This window comes from Stenella coeruleoalba, assembly GCF_951394435.1.
Source record: "Stenella coeruleoalba genome assembly, chromosome: 14".
Classification (NCBI taxonomy): domain Eukaryota; kingdom Metazoa; phylum Chordata; class Mammalia; order Artiodactyla; family Delphinidae; genus Stenella; species Stenella coeruleoalba.
In genome coordinates, this window is record NC_137160.1 from 53,131,878 (window position 1) to 53,151,012 (window position 19,135).

The 19,135-nt window shown below is 36.9% G+C and overlaps 1 protein-coding gene across 16 annotated transcripts in view; it reads left to right on the top strand.

Annotated features, from left to right (window-relative positions):
• LOC307197500 (uncharacterized protein) overlaps positions 1-19,135 on the top strand; it is a 254,047-nt gene that overhangs the window by 192,521 nt on the left and 42,391 nt on the right. For 10 of the 16 annotated variants that reach the window (XM_079943421.1, XM_079943427.1, XM_079943429.1 and 7 more), the window contains 2 exons: positions 6,597-6,700; positions 15,505-15,581. In XM_079943421.1, coding sequence (XP_079799547.1) covers positions 6,597-6,700; positions 15,505-15,581 — 181 coding nt within the window. Of the gene's footprint in view, positions 1-6,596; positions 6,701-15,504; positions 15,583-19,135 lie in introns of those variants that run through there. The other 6 variants (XR_013831425.1, XR_013831426.1, XR_013831427.1 and 3 more) reach the window with 2 other exon arrangements.

Here is a 19,135-nt window from a genome sequence, read left to right on the forward strand (position 1 = left end):
AAGAGCCCCTAAATGAAAGGAACCATTTGAGGATGGCAGAGTTATATATATCGTAAAATCTTTGTAATTTTTTTTTTTTTTTTTGCGGTACGTGGGCGTCTCACTGTAGTGGCCTCTCCCGTTGCGGAGCACGGGCTCCGGACGCGCAGGCTCAGCAGCCATGGCTCATGGGATTAGCCGCTCCACGGCATGTGGGATCTTCCCAGACCAGGGCACAAACCCGTGTCCCCTGCATTGACAGGTGGACTCTTAACCACTGCACCACCAGGGAAGCCCTCTTTGTGAATTTTTAATGCAGTTCATACATAAACAGAAAAAGTTGGGTATACAATGTCAATCAAGGAATGTAAACTTCATTCCTTAGCTCTAATTTCTGTCCACTCTTATCGCTTTCTGACCCTTGATGATTAATGATTATCTTGCCTTTTAGAGAATTCAGAACCCATTCACTTTACCTGCCTGAGAAACCTAGAAGTATCCAGCACATAGTTGCTATTTCATGAATTAGGATTACCTCAAACTTTATCCATTGATTGTCAGTCTTTTCTGGGGGCTTTAGCTGTAAACCCTTCCTTCCTTCCTCCTTTCCTTCCTTCCTCTCTCCCTCCTTTCCTCTCTTTCTCTTTCTCTCTTCCTCCCTTCCTCTGTCTCTTTCTCTCTTTCTTTCTCCCTCCCTCTCTCCCTCTCTCTCTCTCTTTCTGTCTCTTTCTTTCTTTCAAGTATAGTTGATTTACAGTGTTATATTAGTTTCAGGTGTACAATATAGTGATTTGATATTTTTATAGATTATACTCCATTTAAAGTTATTATAAAATATTGGCTATATTCCCTGTACTGTATATTACATCTTTGTATCTTATTTATTTCATACATAGTAGTTTGTACCTCTTAATCCCCTTCTCCTATCATGTCTCTTCCCCTTCCCCTCTCCCCACTTATAACCACTAGTTTGTTCTGTCTATGAATCTTTTCTGTTTTGTTATATTCATTTGTTTGTTTTATTTCTTAGATTCCACGTATAAGTGAAAACATACAGTATCTTTTTTCTCTTTCTGACTTACTTCACTAAGCATAGTACCCTCCAGTTCCATCCATGTTGTTGCAAATAGCAAAATTCCATTCCTTTTTATGGTAATATTCCATTGTATATATTACCACATCTTTTTCCATTCATCTGTTGATGGACGCTTAAGTTGCTTCCATATGTTGGCTATTGTAAATAGTGCTGTTATGAACACTGGGGTGCAGATATCTTTTTGAATTAGTGTTTTTGTTTTCTTTGGATATATACCCAGGAGTGGAGTTGCTGGATCATATGGTAGTTCTATTTTAATTTTTTGAGGAACCTCCATATTGTTTTCCATAACGGCTGCACCAATTTACATTTCTACCAAAAGTTTACTAGGGTTCCCTTTTCTCCATATCCTCGCCAACATATATTGGGTGGGCCAAAATGTTCGTTTTTTCCCATAAGATGGCTCTAGTAGCACTTAGTTATCTTTAACTTCATTCGAAACAGTTTTGTTAGATGGTATGTGATAGCTGTCATATCAGCATGCATTTAAAAAAAGACTTCTAAATTGGTGAATTTTTGTTAGCCATTTTAATATTGAAGATGGAAGAAAAAAAGCAACATTTTTGGCATATTATGCTTTATTATTTCAAGAAAGGTAAAAATGCAATTGAAATGCACAAAAAGTTTTGTGCAGTGTATGGAGAAGGTGCTGTGACTGATCAAATGTGTCAAAAGTGGTTTGCGAAGTTTCGTGCTGGAGATTTCTCGCTGGACAATGCTCCACCATCTGGTAGACCAGTTGAAGTTGATAGCGATCAAATCGAAACAATAATTGAGAAAAATCAACATTATACTACAGGGGAGATAGCCTACATACTCAAAATATCCAAATCAAGCGTAGGAAATCATTTGCAGCAGCTTGGCTATGTTCATTGCTTTGATGTTTGGGTTCCACATAAGTTAAGCAAAAAAACCTTTCTTGACCATATTTCCGCATGCGATTCTCTCCTGAAACGTAATGAAAATGTTCTGTTTTTAAAACAAATTGTGATGGGCGATGAAAAGTGGATACTGTACAACAAAGTGGAATGGAAGAGAGCGTGGGGCAAGCGAAATGAACCACCACCAACCACCCGAAAGGCCGGTCTTCATCCAAAGAAGGAGAAGCTATGTATATGGTGGGATTGGAAAGGAGTCATCTATTATGAGCTCCTTCCAGAAAACCAAACGATTAATTCCAACAAGTACTGCTCCCAGTTAGACCAACTGAAAGTGGCACTTGATGAAAAGCATCCAGAATTAGTCAACAGAAAACGCATAGTCTTCCAACAGGATAACACAAGACCGCATGTTTCTTTGATGAACAGGCAATAACTGTTAACAGCTTGGCTGGGAAGTTCTGATTCATCCACCGTATTCACCAGACATTGTACCTTTGGATTTCCATTTATTTCAGTCTTTACAAAATTTTCTTAATGGAAAAAATTTCAATTCCTTGGAAGACTGTAAAAGGAACCTGGAACATTTCTTTGCTCAAAAGGATAAAAAGTTTTGGGAAGATGGAATTATAAAGTTGCCTGAAAAATGGCAGAATGTAGTGGAACAAAAGGGTGAATACATTGTTCAATAAAGTTCTTGGTGAAAATGAAAAATGTGTATTTTATTTTTACTTAAAAAACCAGGGCATTTTTGGCCCACCCAATATTATTGTCTTTTAGATGATAGCCGTTCTGACAAGTGTGAGGTGATACCTCATTGTGGTTTTGATTTGCATTTCTCTGATGATTAGTGACGCTGAGCATCTTTTCCTGTGCCTGTTGGCCATTTGTATGTCTTCTTTGGAAAAATGTCTGTTCAGTTCTTCTGCCCATTTTATAATTGGGTTTTTTTTGATATTGAGTTGTACGAGCTGTTTATATGTTTTGGGTTATTAAACTTATCAGACTTATCATTTGAAAATACTTTCTCCCTTTCAGTAGGTTGTCTTTTTGTTTTGCTGATGGTTTTCTTTGCTGTGCAAAAGCTTTTAAGTTTAATTAGGTCCCATTTGTTTATTTTTGCTTTTGTTTCTTTTGCCATAGTAGACTGATCAAAAAAAATGTTGGTATGATTTATGTCAAAGAGTGTTCTGTTTACGTTCTCTGCTAGGCGTTTCATGGTTTTATGGTCTTACATTTAGGTCTTTAATTCATTTGAGTTAATTTTTGCATATGGTTTGAGAAAATGTTCTAATTTCATTCTTTTGCATGTAGCTGTCCAGTTTTCCCAGCACCACTTATAGAAGAGACTCTGTTTTCCCCATTGTATATCCTTGCTTCCTTTAAGATTAATTGATCACTGTGTGTGGGTTTATTTCTGGGCTCTTTACTCTGTTCCATTGATATGTTTTGTGCCAGCACCATGCTGTTTTGATGGTATAGTCTGTAGTTTTGTAGTATAGTCTGAAGTCAGTGAGTGTTATAGCTCCAGCCGTGTTCTTTTTTTTCCACTCAAGTTTGCTTTGGCAATTTGAAGTCTTTTATGTTTCTATACAAATTTCAGAGTTATTTGTTCAGTTTCTGTGAAAAATATCATGGGTATTTTTTTAAGATCTTTATTGGAGTATAATTGCTTTACAATGGTGTGTTAGTTTCTGCTTTATAACAAAGTGAATCAGTTATACATATACATACGTTCCCATATCTCTTCCCTCTTGCATCTCCCTCCTTCCCACCCTCCCTATCCCACCCCTCTAGGTGGTCACAAAGCACCGAGCTGATCTCCCTGTGCTATGCGGCTACTTCCCACTAGCTGTTTTACGTTTGGTAGTGTATATATGTCCATGCCACTCTCTCACTTTGTCACTGCTTACCCATCCCCCTCCCCATATCCTCAAGTCCATTCTTTAGTAGATCTGTGTCTTTATTCCTGTCTTACCCCTAGGTTCTTCATGACCTTTTTTTTTTCTTTCTTAGATTCCATATATCTGTGTTAGCATACGGTATTTGTTTTTCTCTTTCTGACTTACTTCACTCTCTATGACAGACTCTAGGTCCATCCACCTCACTACAAATATCTAAATTTCATTTCTTTTTATGGCTGAATAATATTCCATTGTATATATGTGCCACATCTTCTTCAACCATTCATCCGATGATGGACACTTAGGTTGCTTCCATGTCCTGGCTATTGTAAATAGAGCTGCAATGAACATTTTGGTACATGACTCTCTGAATTATGGTTTTCTCATACTATATGTCCAGTAGTGGGATTGCTGGGTCGTATGCTAGTTCTACTTTTAGTTTTTTAAGGAACCTCCATACTGTTCTCCGTAATGGCTGTATCAGTTTACATTCCCACCAACAGTGCAAGAGGGTTCCCTTTTCTCCACATCCTCTCCAGCATTTATTGTTTGTAGATTTTTTGATGATGGCCATTCGGACCAGTGTGAGATGATATCTCATTGTAGTTTTGATTTGCATTTCTCTAATGATTAATGATGTTGAGCATTCTTTCATGTGTTTGTTGGCAATCTGTATATCTTCTTTGGAGAAATGTCTATTTAGGTCTTCTGCCCAGTTTTGGATTGGGTTGTTTGTTGTTTTTGATATTGAGATGTATGAGCTGCTTGTAAATCTTGGAGATTAATCCTTTCTCAGTTGCTTCATTTGCAAATATTTTCTCCCATTCTGAGGGTTGTCTTTTGGTCTTGTTTATGGTTTCCTCTGCTGTGCAAAAGCTTTTAAGTTTCATTAGGTCCCATTTGTTTATTTTTGTTTTTATTTCCATTTCTCTAGGAGGTGGGTCAAAAAGGATCTTGCTGTGATTTATGTCATAGAGTGTTCTGCCTATGTTTTCCTCTAAGAGGTTGATAGTGTCTGGCCTTATATTTAGGTCTTTAATCCATTTGAGTTTATTTTTGTGTATGGTGTTAGGGAGTGTTCTAATTTCATACTTTTACATGTACCTGTCCAGTTTTCCCAGCACCACTTATTGAAGAGGCTGTCTTTTCTCCACTGCATATTCTTGCCTTCTTTATCAAAGATAAGGTGACCATATGTGCCTGGGTTTATCTCTGGGCTTTCTATCCTGTTCCATTGATCTATATTTCTGTTTTTGTGCCAGTACCATACTGTCTTGATTACTGTAGCTTTGTAGTATAGTCTGAAGTCAGGGAGCCTGATTCCTCCAGCTCTGTTTTTCTTTCTCAAGATTGCTTTGGCTATTCGGGGTCTTTTGTGTTTCCATACAAATTGTGAAATTTTTTGTTCTAGTTCTGTGAAATATGCCAGTGGTAGTTTGATAGGGATTGCACTGAATCTGTAGATTGCTTTGGGTAGTAGAGTCATTTTCAGAATGTTGATTCTTCCAATCCAAGAACATGGTATATCTCTCCATCTATTTGTATCATCTTTAATTTCTTTCCTCAGTGTCTTATAATTTTCTGCATACAGGTCTTTTGTCTCCTTAGGTAGATTTATTCCTAGATATTTTATTCTTTTTGTTGCAATATCATGGGTATTTTGATAGAGATTTCATAAATCTGTAGATCTGTCGTAATATGGACATCTTAACAATATTCTTCCAGTCCATGAACATGGGATATCTTTTCATTTCTTTGTATCATCTTCAATTTCTTTCATCAGTGTCTTATAGTTTTAAGAGTATAGATCTTTCACTTCCTTGATTATGTTTGTTCCTATGTATTTTATTCTTTTTGATGTGATTTTAAACAGGATTTTTTTTCTAGCTTTCTCTTTCTGATAATTCATTATTAGTATAGAAAAGCAACAGATTTCTTTATATTAATCTCATATTGTGCAGCTTTACTGAATTATTTTATTAGTTTTAATAGTTTTTTTTTGTAGAGACTTCAAAGTTTTCTATGTATACATCATGTCATCTGCAAATAGTGAGAGTTTTACTTCTTCTCTTCTAATTTGGTTGCCTTTTATTTCTTTTCCTTGCGTGATTTCTGTGTCTAGGGCTTCCCATAGTATGTTAAATAGAAGTGGTGAAAGTGGGCACCCTTGTCTTCTTCTGAATTTAGAAAAAACTTCCAGCTTTTTACTGAAAGTATAAAGTATATTTTTTGCTGAGTATAATGTTAGCTGTGGGTTTATCAGAAATGCCTTTACTATGTTGAGGTATGTTCCCTATATATCAACTTTGATGAGAGTTTTTATCACTACTGGATGTTGAATTTTGTCAAGTGCTTTTTTTGTATATTGAGATTATTGTGTTTTTTTTTCCTTTCTTTTTTAAATGTGGTTTATCACATTGATTGATTTGCAGATATTGAACCATCCTTGTATCCACTGAATAAATCCCACTTGGTCATGGTGTATGATCCTTTTTATATATTGTTGAATTCAGTTTGCTAATATTGTGTTGAGGATTTTTGCTTTTATATTCATCAGTGATATTGACCTATTTTTTTCCCTCAGTTCAGTCAGCATTCTTATTACTATTGCTTTGAACTCTCTACCTGGTAAATTATTTACCTCTGTTTCATTAGGGTTTTTTTTTTCTTGTTCTTTGTTTGAAACATTCTTTTGTCTTTTCATTTTGTTTAACTTTCTCTCTCTTTCTATGGAATTAGGTGAAACAGTTGCCTGTCCTGGCTTGAAGGTGTGTCCTTATCTGGGAGTATCCTTGTGCAGTTTGCATGTGCCTGGTGGCTTTGGTGAGAGAGTTGCATCTAAGGTAAGCACAAACCATATCTTCCCCTGGTGTGTACTGGTCAGAACTGCCTTGTTGGAAGGTAGAGCTGGAGTTGGTGGGGCTAGAGCCAGAGCCTGGTGTAAACAGGGGTTTCTCTTATGCTCAGTGGTTGTCACTGCCTCCTGGGGGTGGCTTCAGGGCTGGAGGACCTGGAGCAGGAGCCTTCAGAGTGTTGGGTTTCTTGTGTATGGGGTGGCATTCTCAGCCTTGGTTTGGGGTGTGGCTAGGGCCTGAGGGCTTGAGGCTGCACTTCTGTGCTGGTTTCACTTTTTCCTTGGTGTGTGTGCTTTTTCCCAGCCTTAGTTAGAGGCTGCTTCAGGGATGGAGGTGTTGGTGCCACACTACTGAGCTGGTTTCCTCACAGCTGTATGCAAGGACGTACCTTCAAGTGGCACATCTCCCCCACTGGAACTAGCCCCTGCTCTCTTCTGAGTGTGCACAGGAATGTGTGCTCCTGTGATAGAGGTCTCTGCCCTGGAGCTATTCTTGCTCTCTCTTGAGTGTGTCACCAACACTCCTTCTGGCAGTGGCTGCCTCCTCTGTGGTCACAGGCAGGGCTAAACTTGCTCCATTCCCTCCAAGTATGCTCACTTTTATTGGCAATAGCAGCCTCTGCCTTAGTGGGGAGCAGCACTAGAGCAAGAGGGGCTGGAGCTGGAGCCCAGTATAGGCTGAGGGTACACTGGGTGATCCTAACAAGCCAGCAAGAGCCCCAGGTGGTCTTTGTTCTGCTGCTCCTCTGCTGTGACTGGGAGTAAGCACATCTGTGTGTGTGCTCTTTAAGAACAGATTCTCAGTTTCTTACAGCCCTCTGGTAAGCCCCATTTGTTTTCAAACCAGCCTGGGGGCTCATCTTCCCAGTGTTGGACCCCACGGCTGTGGTGTCTAATAGGTGGCTTGAACCCCTAGCTCCCCAGGGAAGATCCCTGAGCCTGTGATATTCCCCTCCTCTTCTGTGTCCCCCACTAGGGGTGTGGGTCCTGACCAGATCACTTCTCCTCCCTTCATACCAAACTCAGTGTGTTGATCTTTCTTTATATCCTTGGTTGTCCTGCTAGTCCCCAGGTTGATTTCAGCGAGAGATATTCTATGTGTAGCTGCAGTTTTGATGTGTTCATGAGGGGAGACGAACCCAGTGTCATCTTGATCCCACCTCCTACCTGTGAACTATTTCTGATGTCAGCTTCTGTGGGTTTATAGAGCATGCAGTCATCAGTCTGTTTACCTACATTAAAAAATCTACACAATTAACTTCTACTGATTAGTTGAAAAGGATGGATGGGAACTCACACCATTCCCTGGAGGTACCCCTCTCTTCCTTTCCTGTGTTCAGGAGGTATATTTGAGTCCTATTGGGTTTTCTCTTTTTCCTTCTTAGTGTTCTAAAGCTCTTTCTGCTCTTTAGTCCCTCCAGCTGGCAAATCTCTATGATAGATTTCTTTCTATGATCACTTTACATTTGCTTTACATGGAAATCTCCATCTTGGAGTGAAATACTTAGGAACTCTGAATGTGCTTGCTGTAGGGAAAGACAAAGTTTGTGGAAGCATATCACAGGGAGTGTGTTATGAGGGCCAGGTGAATGTCAATTAAAATTTGCTACAGAGCTGCTGATTTCAGAAAATGATTTTCAGTTGCAGAGATCTGTTGATATTTACAGATGACACCTAGCAGTTACCAAGATTAATTCTTAATCCCTTGCACTTCAAAGCTTTTTCTTAGTCACTGAACCTCAATCCTATTCCTTTGCACAAAGGTTCACACAAAAAGCATATTGCCATAGAATGATAGATTAGCTCACACGGGGCAAGCATTGTGTTCCATCTGTGTGGTTTAGTACCCAGCATACAGTTGCACCAGGTGAGAACTGAGTTAGTGCTCTTTGAACAGATGTGAGGACAAGAAAACCTGTTTACTACCTCCAGAGTCCCTGGGACTTTGACAAGCTAGACTAGTAAACAGCAATACAGTTAAAAAAAAAAGTTATCATTTAGCTCTCAGCTAGAGAGGCTTCCCCCTTTTGTATTTTATTTTATTTTTTAAAAAATTCATCTTTATTTTTGGTTCAGAAATTCACTTCAAAGACCACTGCTGTGTAAGATCTCCTGGGTTCTTGGTTTGCTGTCTCTAATCCAGGGAGGGAAGTTGCAGGCTTCTATTCTGTTTTCCTTTAAATCCTAGAGAAAACAATAAAATACATTGTCTCTGCCTTAAAAAAAAAAATTCACAGTCTAATTTAGATGCAGACATGCAGTTTTAATGGGAAGTCAAGATGCAATTGTCGTGGGAACTCAGGAAAATCAGCTCCTGAATCTGCCTTGGGGTTTATAGAGAAGGTAATGTTTCATAAGACACTTGAAGGAAGAGTGCAAATTTGTAAGCAGAGGAAGAAAAGGTAGAAGGATATCCAGGCAGAGGGTTGATATTTCAGGCATGTAAAGGGTGTGGTGAAAGGAGCAGTGTGTATTTTAGTGATGTTAGAGAACAAAGCGTGAGGGATACCTATTGGGTGGGTGGCTGGGGAGACATCAAGTCATGGTGGGAATCTTATGTCATTAGAAGATGTATTTGTGTCCTCCAGTGGGCAGTGGAATCTAACTGAAGGGTTTTGAGGAAAAGAATGATGTTATCAGATTTATATTCAAGAAAGAGCACATTTACAGTTGTGTAAAATTTGTTTTAGAAAGAGCAGTTAAGCCAGAGGTAGGGAAGTTATTGTATTATTTTTGATGAAATATAATAAGCCAGGGTAGTGGTTACGGAAATGGAGAGAGAAAAAATCAACAAATTCAATGACAAAATCTACATATTTAGAGTATGTGGTGATGGATACATAAGCAACCACATCCAGCTCCTGAAGTGGGGCCATGAAGAGGGTTATTGCAGAAGTCACTGGAGGATTATTGGTTCCTCATTGCTTCTGCTTCTGTGTGTTTGGCCTGGGCTCGCTGTTGGTCTGCATGGCCCATCGTCAAGAAGAGGTGGACGTGAGGCAGGAAAAGCAAGGGCAAACTGGAACTCATTGACACTCCTGTGTCCATCCTTCACTGCCTCAAACTGTACTCAGAGAATATTTTTCTCGTGAATTTTTGTAGAGGAATTATGAGAGGATGAACTAAAATTTTCTAAGTGATGAGGAGAAAACTATGGTAGAAGGACTAACAGTGAGAATTGGGTTTAGTTAAATATAATTTATGGAAAAAAATAGACACACTAAAAAAGGTACCAATACTACTAATGAACACAATTTCTAATAAATATATAATAGTCATGACTACTAAGCCCTAAATAATATAGACTCAACATTCATAAAGGAAATGTTAGGGAAATTATAAGGTGAAATAGAAACACTATAGTCATAGAACTAAATCACTTTTCTCAGTCCATAACAAATCAAGAGGACAAAAAATCAAGTGGACAAAAAGGATATGAAAAATATAAGGACAAGATATATTAAGGTAGATTTATTTGATACATATTAAATTTTGTACCTTAAAAAAGATAATATGCCTTCTTTTCAACTGCCAGTGGGATAGTCACAAGGAATGACCATATCATATACCACAAAGGAAACTTCAATAACGATAATAAAATAAAATAGTATAGACAAAATTGTGTGATATAAATACAATAAAATGGAACTTAATAAAATTAGAGAATCGAAAAGTCCCACCTTACAGAAATTTAGACATTTTCTCTTAAATAATTAATAAACATGAAGTAGCAGAGTATATTTGTAATGAAAACACTATATAATAGCACAGAGGTTTATGAGTAAAAGCAAGGTCAGAGGACAAATCATTATGCACTTATATTAATGAATAAGAAAGAATGATAATAAATGAATTAAACACGTAACTAAAGGAGTTTCACAAAAAGACTGAAAGGAAAACAGAAATAAGAAATTAATAAGGTGAAGTCAAAATCAATAAGATAAACAGCTAAAAATGGTAAAGCTGTATATGTATCCAAGAGCTGGGTTTTGAACAAGAAATGATATGAGATTAATGTCAGTTAACTAGGCCAGAAAAAAGTGAGAATGTACAAATATACTAAATAAGAAATGAGAGAGAAAATAACATCAATGGCAGATGAAATGAATCATAGAAGGCTAATTTTCTAAACCCCATGGAAATACATTTGAAATAATTTGAAATGGATAGTCTTCCAGGAAAATTAAATTTACCAAAACAGATTCCAGAAAGGGGAGAAAAGTTGAAAGAATAATTAGCATAGAAGAAATAAGTTGTCAAAGAGTTGATGCTCTAAAAAGGACTGTGTCCAGACAGTTACACAGGGGAAAAATCCAATGCTATTTAAATTGCTCCAGAGCCAAATGATGAAGAAAAGCTTATAAATCTATCCTATGAAATACTAGGCATAACATTGTTACTAAAGTCCAACAAAAAGTACCACAAAAGACAATATACAAGACAATATTGGTATAAAAATTCTAAATACATTACTAACAAAGATAAACCAGTAGTCAGTAAAAAGAGGTCATTCTAAGAATGTGAGAATGGTTCTAATGAAAAAATTGCATCAATATGCTTCATCATAGTAAGAGATCTAAGATGAATCTTATCAATTTCCAATTTTGAAATTTTTGAAAAAGCAATGGAAGAATTAAAGGTAAGCCAGTTATAAAAGACCATGTATTGTAGGCTTCTATTTATAGGAAATATCCAGAACAGACAGATCTATAGAAATGAAAGTAGATTATGGTGGTTTCCTAGGATGGGGGAAGGGACTGGGGTGGAGAGTGGCAACTAATGTGTCTGGAGTTTCCTTTTGGGGTGATGAATATTAGATTCTAAAATTAGATTCTAAAACTAGATTGTAGTGATCGTTGTACAATTCTGTAAAAGCCATTGAATTGAATGGTATATGAATTGTATACCAATAAAGCTGTTAAAGAGGTCAGTGTACATTCTTAAAACTCTAAGTAAAATATTCTTAACTTGATAAAAATATATTTGGCTCAACCCCAAAGTCAACATCAATCTTGTTGAGGGAAGCGATAGTTTTTTTCCTATAGACACTTGGAACAAGTTAAGGATTTCCATTATTAGCACTACCCACACTCTTTAGAGATACCAGCCACTACAATTAGAAAAAAGACAGAAATTAGAGGCATAACATTTGAAAACATTATCACTATTTATATCTGCTATTATAGTATACATGGAAAATATAAAACAAGTCAAGAGAAAAATTGTAAACACAATAATAAAATTCAGGACAATAGCTTTCTTATTTGCAAATTACACCCACTTAGCATACTTAGTTGAGCAGTCACTATTTCTGGAACCTAAGGAACCTAAGTTCCTTAACATCTTTGCACCTCATTTTCCTCTCAAAAGAAATAATGTTTAGCTTAAAGAGTTTTTCTAATTTCTAAATGTAGTAATGATTCATTCAACACTGGTGCTCTGCCTTGCCCTTCATCTAAGAATAGCATGTATTGCAATGTCTCTCTGAATTGGTTTGCATGTGGAGATAGAGGGAGTGCAAACTGATAAACCAAATTACGTGGAGATTTCTCTTCCATTTCTTCCCTAGAGTCAGTGATGACCATGTACCATCTCCTAGGATAGGAAATGAGCTTCATTTTAGTGCCAACTTCAATCTGTTAACGGTGCAAGTCTGGGTGGTTATGTTGAGAATAATTGTGAGGTTACCTGTGGACTAGGTGGGAAAAAATCAATTGTGAGTGACTTTCTAAGAAGAGGGCATGGCTGCAGAGGTATCATGTACTTATGGGACCAGATTGCACCAGAATATGTATCACTGGTTTCTCCTCTTCTGCATTTTCATCACTATAATTTTAGCTAGAATTCTTACATTATTAGAATCTAAAACTACAAATACTATGGCTTAAATGCATACTTAGTACTTACTTACTGTCTATAAATAGCAGATATTTGTTTTTATTTAAATGACAGTCAAGATTTATTAGGCATATAATCAAGGGTATCTTTTCCACCTGGCAGTCAAGATATCAGAAAATTCCTCCTATTAGTTATTCTTTTATACGTGGATATCAGGGACTCCTGTTAAAAATGAAAATAGGGGGACTTCCCTGGTGGCACAGTGGTTGACAATCCGCCTGCCAATGCAGGAGACACGGGTACCATCCATGTTCCGGGAAGATCCCACATGCTGCGGAGCAACTAAGCCCGTGGGCCACAACTACTGAGGCTGCACTCTAGAGCCCACAAGCCACAACTACTGAGCCCACGTGCCACAGCTACTGAAGCCCACACTCCAAGAGCCCATGCTTCACAACAAGAGAAGCCACCACAATGTGAAACCCACACACCCCAACGAAGAGTAGCCCCTGCTCGCCGCAACTAGAGAAAGTCTGCTCACAGCAATGAAGACCCAATGCAGCCAAAAAATAAATAAAATTTAAAAAAATGAAAATAGGTTAACTGGGAATGAATCTACTCAGTCATCATCACTTATTAACAATTTAGACAGCTTATCAGTTTATTTCTTAGCAAACTCTTGGTGTTAAAGGTCACAGAAATTGTAAACATTGAAGAGGGGAGAAGAAAGAATTGTCTGAATCTGCACTGTCCATTAGAAATATAATACAAGCCATATATGTTAATTTGAAAATTTCCAGTAACCAACAAGTAAAGAAAAACAGATAAAATTATTTTTAATATATTTTCTTTAACCAATGTATTGAAAATATTATCACTTCAAGAATCAATAAAAAATTACTAAGGAAAAAGATTTATTAATCATAAAAGCAAATGTTTCAAAGGCAAAATTCAGGATAGTACCTGTTATATTGAATAGTAACTCTTGGTTCTCTCTCTCTCTTTTTCTCCACCCTCCCATCATCTTTACAATCGTACTATTATTCCATCAGATTTTGGAGATAGTATTTTTAAATTGAATTTAACTTTCTATTAAAGTCATGAAATCACTAGAATAGTATTATTAGATATAGTATAAACATATTTTCTAAATGTTTGCTTCTAACATGTTATGTTTCTAACATCAGTGCAGAAAATATACTTTAAAAAAACCCAGATATACCAGAACCTTTACCGCTAAATAAATATCATCCTTTACATTAGTCATATTAGAATGTTAATAGCTTATTCCATTGATATTGCTATTGTTTGAGTCATTTTCTGAGATCTTACCTTGTACTTACCATGCCTGTGGCATTTTCTTTTGAATATATTGAATACTGATGAATTTTTGTCCTCCCATGGTGGATTATGTGTGCGGAAATAGCTAGAAGTAATTTAGAGACAACTCTTAGGGGAAAATTGTATGTTCAATTTGAATTATATTGCTTTAAATTTATTTATATTGCATTAAAAGGGAAAATTAAGGTTGTGAAGTAGTAAAATTGGCTTTTCAGTATGTGTCTTATTTACTGTTTTCTGAAAGCATTTGTATACAAAAGAAAAAAAAATCCAAAATGCTTTGAATGATTACACCGTTATCAGAATAGGGTCCCCTTGCCCCAGTAGATTTATGATGAGTCATTTTGGTCTCTTATCTTGCTTTCGAAACCTGAATCAGCTTCAGACCAGCAGAAATAGATTTATCCAAGTTTCTCATGCAGAGAGTTTCTTGATATACTGAGTGGATTGTGGTGTAATGGGCTGAAGTCTAACAAATGTGAATTTCAATCCTGACATTGCTTCTGTGTAACATTTAAGGTAATCTCAGGCAGCTTTGATGTTATCATCTGTGAAATGGGAATTATAAAATATAGCAAGTGGTTAGGATACGTGAGACAGTATGCAAAGTATCAAGACAGCACATAACATACAAGTGCTTACAAAGTGTTCAGTTCCTGGCTCCTTTTAAATCAGGTTTGGAATATGATGGGATATAATGACATAATAATGATGATATTTTCTAGTTTTTTATTCTACCAAGGAATCCAGTAGAATAGACTATAGGAGAATAGGACTAAAATCTAGACCTTTATGAATAGACAACCATCAGTTTGTGAATATTTTCTATGCTACGGTCACTCTTCTTTCTGGATATCTGTTCTACATTTAGCCTAAGACTTGAGTTAATAGGTGATCCTGAACCAGTCAGCTTGAAGAAAGACTCACTGAGGGCTGTTCACACCTAAACCTCGACTCAGGGAGATGACATCCTCAGAGATCCAGGGGCAAAGAGCTCGAGGGGCCAGCATTAGACCTTATACTTTTGGTCTTATAATTAAGTTTGTAACAATCAGTACTGACCAAAGACTTCAGCACTGAGTACTGGTGATATAATGAAGGCTAATAATTCTCAGGACAGCCGTTTCCAAAATGGCTTAAGATAAGTACATACTGTAAAGGCAGAATTATAGAAATGGTTATGAGACTTCACTCACGCAGGGATAGAAGGGATTTGATTTGGGTTTTGCTTTGTTCTAGATGTGGTTTTGTGAATAGGAATCAACTGGTGCCTCTCAGAGTCTGATTTTTCTCATTTTTCTTTGAATGTGTAAAAACTTTAATATGGTTTGGTATTTAGGAGACACTACTGTTGTCTATTAGGTATGCATTTCAGAAACTTTATTTTATACTTAGACATCTCAAATGTTTCCCCCCTTAAAACAAAAGGTATGTTTTTCTTCCAGTATACTGGTCCTTTGGTTAGATCTAGATAGAAAGAAAGATACTGATTTCCATTGGAAGGTCCTCATTTCTGCTGGTGAATTTGCTGGTAGTTTTAAGAAGTTGGATTTTCCACATGGTATGAATTCCTGAGACTCCAGTTTCTAGTGGTGGAATCGATTTTCTTCCTAGAGGCTGCTGTGTGGAGCTGGCTGTAGTGCGTGCCAACGAATTATGGAAGACAGAATAATGCTCCATTATCATAAGAGGTAAATAACTGGATAGAAAGTCCCTTTTAAAGACTCTAACAAAAAGCTACACTAGAGCCTTGTTATCCATTTGAGTGCAGCTTAGGGGGTCTTTGAACCCAAGACAGAAAATATAATCAAAATTTTCTCTAAAAAAAATCAGAGCTAAGCCATTAGAATTACTCAAAGGTTATCCATTGAGATACTACATTTCTTGAAATATTGCCCTCTTCTCTTTCCCATTTATTAGGCATTACTTCACAGAATTCAACTCAGCCTAAATGTTTTCAGTGAAAATAAATGCTATTTAAAAAGACAAGTCAGAAGTAAAATCAGAATCAAAATATTATACAGTTTTGTATATCCACACCTTAGGTTAACCATAATAAAGGGCCAATATGCCTTTAATCCTGTAGCAGTGCTCCCTTGAGGGCAGCTCCCCAATTTCTTCACTTAAGGTTTTGCAATACCAAGAATGTTTTAGTGCAGAATTGCTCAAATTGTTGTCTATGGACCATCTGCTACAAAATCCCCAGGGTGCTAATAAAAAGGATTGGTTCTTGGGACTTTCTTTCACACCTATGATTTAGAAAATCTAGAGGGCATATCCTTAATCAATTTTAATTCTGGAAATAGCACTCATTGGATTAGAAGAAGGAGTTCTTATCATCAAGGTAGTAAAATTGAATGTAAAAACTTGACACAACTGAAGATTTTTTGCTGATTAATGTGTTAATTTATTCAGTAATCACATATTGAGTGCCCATGATGAACCAGACAGTAAGAATAAAGAGATAAATATGAAAGTGAACCTACCACTTAAGAATGAACAATTAGTTTGTGGGGAGACAGATGACTAAACATATAATTATAATACAGTGTGATAATCCTGAACCAGGAGGTATAGCCACCATTATGAAGGATGAAAGAGGGAGTGACTTAATGCTTGGTGGGGTTGGGAAAGGCTTCACCACTGGAGGACCAAGAAAGGGTTTGCTCATCAGTCACTGTGGGAAAATTGTACTGAGCAGAGGTTTAATGTATGGAAGAGACTTAGGTGTACCAGGCAAATTTTGGTTCATTGAGATAGTATAGAGCCAGTTCCAGGGGAAGGGTGAGGAATCAATTAAGATATGGTTGCCTTTTGGGGGAAGATTTCCAAGCTACTCTAAAATTTTTAAACAAAGTCATACCATGATGAAAATATTATCTAGAGATTGTTCTAGGGGTTATGGGTAAAACAGGCTAAATTAGAAATGAGACTTAGAGATAAACCAAGAGACATTTTTGCACCAGGCATATAGAGATCTAAGTGAGGAGCTGTGCAAATGAAAATTAGAGGTTAAACAGAAGTGACGTTTTAGAGCATGAAACATTAGCATTTGATAGAACTATTCTGACCTAACACTCATTCATGAAGTTATGCACTTTTCTATATTCATGGCTCAAGACTCAATCATTTTAAAAGTGTGATTTCTTCCCTTTTTGTGTATTTTGACCGTGGCAAACACATAATCCTTCTCTGATGTAGTGATTTATTTACATATTATAATTTATTAATACCTCCCCAATATGTATCATATATGGAAATATCCTACCATTAAGTTTGCTGATAATACCATAAGGGATTTAGGAAAAATGTATTCTACTGGTAATTATTTTGTGTCCTATAACTTCATTAAATTCTTCATCTAGACTTCAGGAAGATATATGTGCTGTATTAATGGCCTATTGCCTAGTAACAAGAGTTTTGAAATGAAGGATGAAATTACCCAGAAGCAATCTGTATGAATGATGGGCAAAGTGAGATAATGAAAATACAGTGTGGGGGGCCTCCTTGATACCATATATCAGTTGAGGATGTACAAATTAATTTAACTATTAAATATTTGGAACTCAAATCTTTCATAAAGAATTTCTTTCCAGTTAACATTGGTAGAATAACAGTAACCTAGTATTCCTTACTAAAGAGACACTATATTAGAATGACACTATTTTTGATGTAGATGTGAACTGCATGGATGTGAAATTCTCTAGAGACTCTAGAATAGAAATGGCCTGCAGGCCAAATCTGGCCTAGTGCCTGTTTTTTAAAACAAAGTTTTATTGGAACACAGTCACCTTCATTCATTTATGTATCAACTGGCTAACTTTGTGCTGTAACAGCATGGTGAATAGTTGCAACAGAGACTTTATGGCCCACCAAACCTAAACTATTTACCACGTGGCCTTTAACTGGCCCCTGCTTAAGAAAAAAAAGTTTGCTGACCCATGCTCTGGAAAGAAAAATAATTATATTAGGGGAGCACAGAGGAGGAGGTCATTCTCTTCTACTGCCCTTGAAGTTCTGCTTTTGATTCTCCGCATTCCTAGATAGGAAATTACACATTATATCCTTCCCTCATGTCCTTCCTACCTATAGGCATTAGGAGTGGGTCAGTTGTCATTAAATTAGCTCCCTGACCTCAACTCCTTTCCTATCACTCTTGCCTTGTACTCTGAGCCACACAAGCCCCCTTGCTGTTCCTTAAAAACACCGTTTTTATACTCACTTCAGGATTTTTCAACAGCCCAGAATGCTCTTCCGTTATGTCTTCATGTAGATAGTTCCCTATCCTTCAGTTGCCCCCTTAAATGTCATATGTCCAGAGAGGACTTTCCTGACCACCCTATTTACCTTATGGTCCTTATTCCCCATCACTTTTAACTCATTCCTCTCTTTTATTTTTTCATTGAGTGAATCACCATCTGTAATTAAGTCTGCTTTTTCACTTATTTATTGCCTATTTCCTCCACTAGACTGTCAGCTGCAACACCTAGAGCAGTGTTTGGCACATAAAAGGCCTCAGTATTTGTTGACACTGGTGTTGAAATGATCTCCTAGGAGGTAAAGTTGACACTGTAATGTCAAGAGACAGCAATATAGCCTAGATCTAGATTCAGAAATTTATTTATCCTTGTGCAAATTAATGTGTGAAAAGGTTCATAATTTCACAGACACCTAAGGCCTAATTTTACTTACAAAATACCCTAGGGAACCTCAATAAGCTTCCCACTAAAAAATGACTATCCTAGTATAGTTTTTTGAAAGTCTTAACATTCTATTTTATAAGCAAATACTCTATACCTTCTTCAGCTCCAAGTTCTTATCTGATGCCTGGGTAATTTTAGAAGCCATTTTTAGGTATGTCAGTTTTCAGCTATAACATTAACCTGAGGGTAAGAGAGCAGCTAAATAACAAGTGAACAGCCCCCTCGATTATGACTAACTTTGTATATTGGTCTCATCATTTATACGTGCAAGAACACACACATTGGAAATGCTAGTGGAAGCTAAACTACCTCCTTTTTAATCAGTGGTGTCCTAACTGGGTTTCAGAGTAACCCTCCCTAGGAAAGAGAGCTCAGTTATATTTGCTGCTTTCATTTTCAGATAAATTCCATGTACTGTGACATACTGTTCTCATTAGCTAAGCAAATTAGGTTACAAAATCTAGGTGGGCAACTCTTAGTGTCAAAGAAACAGCTATTTGACTCCAATTAAAGAGATAAGGCTTGGCAAAGCTCTAGTGCTT